Below are 5624 nucleotides of genomic sequence, written 5' to 3'. Positions count from 1 at the left end.
ATTTTTTTTTTCCCTTCCCTTTCCCACTCTTTTAATGAGAAACATCCCTCTTAACATCCTTTCAAGCTCATCTCGTGGCGTAACCGGGACGGGTCTATCACGAAAGCTTGAAGTCGGTTTGGATTTAATTGCGGGGGGGTGCGCAGGGGTGTCGGGATGGTGCAAACGAGGAGCATTTTTGTGGGTTTATCAATTTTTCCCCCCCACCACCGCTGTCAAATAAAATCAGAAGACACCATCAAAGGGTTTTCTTTTTGGTTTTTTTTGTCTTTTTTTTTTTTTCATTCGACAGGGTCGTCTTTAAAAGCGAGGATGAGAATTTTACAAGAACACGCTCGATGGATGGGAATATAATAATGGGCTGTTTTCTTGGCTGCTGGGGGGGTTTATCGCACACTCTTCCCCCCCCCCGCGCCCTCCTCCATGTGCACAGTCGCATCAGAAAGCGGGAGAGAATCTACATCGGAAACCTCGAACGTAAAAACCCTTCCCCCCACCCAAATTAAAAAAAAATAACCCAAAATTGTCGTATTTACACCAAATTCATGCCCCGCGTCACCAACGGCATCTCCGGCGGTCCTTTGTCCTCCACAACGTCGCGTCGCCTTCGGCCACTGCGAGGAAAAGTCAATTGTCCAAAAGAAGGGGGGGGTGGAAAAAAAAATCACTTTCTACCCCGTGCCTGGGAGTTGAACTTGTTTTCCTTAAGCAGGAATTTAAGGACTTGACTTTGCATTTGTGCTTTGCGGGGTATAAGGTATCCTTGACTTACGGAAATGCAGCTCGTGGAATTCGAGTTTCATTCATATCTGATTTTTTATTGTTTTTTAAAGGAGACTAATAACTTGTTCTCGTGAAAACGCAAAAAAAAAAAAAAAAAAGAGAGAGAGAAAAAAAAAAGAGATTAACTACAACCGGAAAACAGCGAAAGACATCTGGAGCCAAATTCAGAGGAGGATTACTGGGCCAAGAAAAATCCTATAAATTTCAGGTCGCTGCTGAATACAATGAACTCCCCACCAAACGTGGGCTCCAAGGTGGAGGTTTCCGATTAATACCGGCCCTATTAGAGCAGATTGCAGCGAGCGCCATGAATATGGATGATGATATTTCTGATATGCATTCAGGTATTTAAACTCCTGTGGAAGGAACCCACACCACAATGACCGCAAAGAGGCTTTTAAGAGGGGAAATTCTAATAAAATGGTCAAATAAAATCATAATGTAGAACAGCTTGCAATGTCTTTATTTGCCACAGAATTTCACAGAGTGTCCCGGGGACTCACTTTACATACACAAAGAATTTTTTTTATTTTTAATTATTATTCTTTTTCAGGATTTTTTTTTTGTTTCCCTCTTGTTCTTCGTCTCCCTTTTTTTTTTCCGGAAAAATAAAAAAAAAATCAAATCAAATCAAACCACTACGAAATTTATATACAAACCACTTCCGAGGCGGTGATTGCAAATATTTTTTTTTTTTGCCTGGGTTTTCTCCCCCCGCCAACTCCCGACTCCAAATGTAGAAATGAGACTGGAGAGAACACAGAGATGGGTATAGGTGGATATATACGCACACACTTCCAGATATCTGCGTATATATGTATATTTTGAGATGGAGGAGGTGGAAATATTGATTTTTCTTAGAACAGGGATGAGTAGAGGGGGTGTGAATGTGCACACACACACACACAGGAGGACACACATGTCCGTGTGTCCTTCACACAAACACACACACACTCACCCCACATGAAGTGATTTGATCCTACAGGGAGACTTTGGCCGCTCTTGTGATAACACAGCTGCAGACTGAAATCACCGTGGTAGTAACACAGCACCGCGATTTATTCAAACGGACAGGGCGCCTAAAGGATAATAATAACAATAAAAAAATAACAATATAATAATATAAAAAAAATAATAAAAGGGAATCCCAACCTGTTCGGGGAAAAAAAAAAAAGACAGAAAGAAAAAGGACCACAAAAAAAAAAAAAAGTTAAATTAAACGTTCATGGAATTCAAGTCCTTGACTCGGGAACTGAAAGAAAATCTCTCTCCTTTTGTTACTCAGCACTGCCCCAGACATACAAATATGAAAAGGCTTAAACTTTGAGGTTGCTTTGTCGACGCAAAGGGCAAACCCATGCTCGCAACTGTTCCTCCTCGAGACACAGACACTTCACCAGCAGAGGGGATTTCAAAAGATGTTCACAACAAGGGATTTCCAGAGAAATACTGCAGGCGGTCTCTGCTTAATTTTTTTTCTTTCATTCTTCTGTTCTGAAACCAAATTTTAACCTGTCGGTCAGTGAGATTTAACATCCTGGACAACTGGAGCCTTTTCTCTTTGTTTATATAGACATTGAAGAAAAATTCTCTCTCTAGCTCTCTGATCTGGAATTTCGAATAGGGGCACCTCTTCTTCCTCGTCCGGGGAGCACCTTAAAAGAACCAGAAGGCAGGGTAAATATCCTGAGGAAACGCAGGACACGGAGGCATCAGAGGGATTAGGAGCAGCTTAATAATTCCGATTATTAATGCAGGGGGGAGATACCCTGAGCCCATTGTTAGGGGTAGCAGAGGTGAGGTTACACAGGGGGCTGAAGGAATTATTTCCCCACCGCACCGGGCTCGACGCAGACGTTTCACATGCAGACATTTTGGGTGCAGATCGGCCGTTTTTTTTTTTTTGAACTAAAACCCGGCCTGGGAGGGGAGGCAGGAGGCTGCTGGAGCAGAGTTTAGGGAGGCTGGAGGGGGGGGAAAAAACAACCCACGCTCAGCTGCAAATCTGTTATCTGTATAGAACCAGCATGAGCAAGGTTGGAATTAGGGGAACGAGATATTATGTTCCGCATAAGTTTCTGATTAACTCCAGTCCTCGCCACACACGCAAAAAGGAATCAAAGTCAAAGAGAACTTCGCATCTGAGCTGCAAAAGGGGGACTTGCATCACGAAAGCAAATAGGGAAACAAAACAACCCTCCCCTCTGCCCAAAAGAGCCCCCACGCTGAACGCGAACTCGCAAAGTTGCCTGGATTCAGCCTTTAAAACAGCTCCGAGACCGCCTAGGAAATGTGAGTGCATGCAAAAAAAAAAAAAAAAAAAGAGAGATATTCCCCAACCCAGAAGACCCCAAAGAAACCACCACGTAAGTAAAAGCCCTTCCTGACAAAAGCTCAACGCTCCACCGGGCTTGGGGGAGAATAAACGCCACTTTAAACAGCAAAGTCGAAGGAAACGCTCCCCTTCGCCTGCGAATTCGGCGGATTTCTCCCTCAGCACTGCACCTCCCCCGAGAGAGGAGACTCGACAGACAGTTTTAATTATATATTAAAAAAAAAAAAAAAGAAAGAAACACAACAAACCACCCAAAAAGCTGCCCCAAACATTCCGCATGCATCTTAATGCCTGAAAGAAAGCCCAGGCAGCTAAAGTAGTGTTCTGCCCAATTGCCTTTTACCCTCAGCAACCCGGGACCAAATCCTTTTAAAATGCTCATGTAAGTTCATGATCAAAGTTAATATTTGTCACGATGGTGTGCTTTTAAAATTTCACAGACTCTAAGATACTGTGTCTGCGCCTAACATCTCCATTTTTTTCAAAGAGCTTTTCCCATCGTAAAAATTCTTCTCGTTGGAAGAAAGAGCTTTGTAGGTTATAATAAAATCCTTTGAATGCTTATAAAACTCCACATAAAATTTGACCGACAAAACACACGGGCTAGTCCCTTAACCTTTCCATTTACTGCTCTACCTACTCGAATTGCTGCTTTTGCTTCCTTCCTTGGTGACAGAAGAGGACGAGGCTGAAGAGCCCGGGTTTGTGTTTTCCTCCTCATCTTCTGGGTCTATACCTTGCTCTCCGCGGGATGACAGCGCGTGGGGTTGGGACTCTGCCTCCACTTTGCCCTCGCCCTTCTGCAGGCAGGTCTCGCTCGGATTTTCCGCCCCGCAATAGGCGTTTTCGAAGAACCGGTCGAAGCCTTGGGGCAGGACAGTGTTTTTGTTCATGCTGGTGTAGAATCCCGTCGACGCCGGGTGGTTGGAGCTGGGGTGGTGGTGGCTGTACACGCTCTCGTTTTTCATTAGCATTTCGGTCATGGTGGAAGGCGGGATGCACTCTCTATGCATCAGATCTTCTGCGGAATAACACGAGGCGTAATTGCTTCGGTGGTGCCATTTACTCGAGGGGTCTAGACCATAGGAGACCTCTCGCACGGGCTGCACTTGCGAGAGGTTGGCGGAGTAAGGGTAGGAGATTTGGCGAGAGGGGGCCTGTGGCAAGAAAGATGACACAGTTGAAAATTCGGGGACGTAATAGGTACAGCTGGGGAGGTAGAGATTAGAAGCGCAACCTGCCCTCTCTCCAAACTCGGCGCTCCGCTCCTTACGCGACTGGGAGCAGAAGTTGCCCAGGTTCACCGAGTTAAACATCTTTCTCCTTTTCTTGCTCCTATAGCTAAGATGTTTTGGATCCGAGGCGCGGAGGGGAAAAAATTTGGGAAGGCGAGATGACGCGCGATCCGTCTTAGTCGCTCCGGAGGACACGTGATCCAAAGTAGATATTGTCATATATCAGTTTGGAGCACTTAGATGCGTAGGAGTGGTTCACTTAGGTAAGATCTCAGAGGTTCAAACGATTGGTTTGCAAACACCGCAGAAACATTATGAAAATCAATTGCAGATTTGTATTCATTTTCCTGAAGGCACACCCCTCCGAGCATCCACAGCAGAACAAGTACAAGGGCTGGCTTGGGAACTTGCTGCTTTTTTTTTCTTTCTTTCTTTTTTTCCCCTCTCCCCTTGCCTTTTTTTTTTTTTTCCGCCTTCCTTGCCTTTTTTTTTTTTTCCCCCTCTCTCTCCTTCCCCTCCTCTCTCCTTCCTATTTGGATTCCGCTCGCTCCTTTCAGCAGGGTTTGGAGATGGGGTGGGGGCGATTTGGGCTGGGGAGGAGGGGGGGAGAGAGGGAGAGGGAGGGTCTAAGGGAGCTCGAACAGTGTTTTTCCAGCCTTTTCTTTTTTAAATATTTTAATTACGCTGATTATTATAATCTATTATTCTGGCTATTTCTATCCTTAGCCGCGTTCCTGGATAGGCTGTAGGGAGCTCAATAAAATCGCCGGAGGTGCAGAAGTAAGTTTTCCAACGTTTCCCAATAAGCGGGAATCCGCAGCAATTCCGGGCTGCTAAATTACAAGTCAATCTCTCTCCAGCTCTCTATCTGGGAGCGAGGGGGCTGGTGCTAATTAACAAGCTTCTAACATACGCTAATTATGTTGATCTCAATGTGCACATCAACTCTACATCACCGGCTTGACGTGCTTTATGGAGAATATTCCAGTTAAGCAGTGACAGGGACCGCGTGAAGTTTCCAACTTTAAAGTTAAAGCAGGCCTGGCTTAACGACTTTTGATATCGAACTAGTGATATATCAAGGAATAGAACAAATGAATTAAGTCAGCGTCTAATAAATATTCGAAAACCTCCTTTAACGTTTGGTTAAATATTTATTACGTAAGAGGGGCATATTGAATATTTAATGCAATTGTTTATTGTCAATCAATGGATGTACTTTCAGCAATACTCTCATCATTTATTCTGCCAGCTGAATTAAAAAAGATATT

At 44.4% G+C, this 5624-nt stretch overlaps 1 protein-coding gene across 1 annotated transcript; it reads right to left on the bottom strand.

Annotated features, from left to right (window-relative positions):
* Positions 1 to 2205: 2205 nt before the first annotated feature.
* Positions 2206 to 4434, bottom strand: HOXC11 (homeobox C11). The gene is made up of 2 exons (XM_027705432.1): positions 3759 to 4434; positions 2206 to 2438 (listed from the first exon to the last, which is right to left on the bottom strand). The coding sequence occupies exons 1-2, from the start codon at positions 4432 to 4434 to the stop codon at positions 2206 to 2208; spliced, it is 909 nt and encodes a 302-aa protein (XP_027561233.1).
* Between the last annotated feature and the right edge of the window lie 1190 nt (positions 4435 to 5624).

This window comes from Neopelma chrysocephalum, unplaced genomic scaffold, assembly GCF_003984885.1.
Source record: "Neopelma chrysocephalum unplaced genomic scaffold, ASM398488v2 Primary Assembly neopelma1_333, whole genome shotgun sequence".
Lineage (NCBI taxonomy): Eukaryota > Metazoa > Chordata > Aves > Passeriformes > Pipridae > Neopelma > Neopelma chrysocephalum.
The sequence above is the reverse complement of the archived record's forward strand: the minus strand, read 5'-3'. Positions and strand labels throughout refer to the sequence as shown.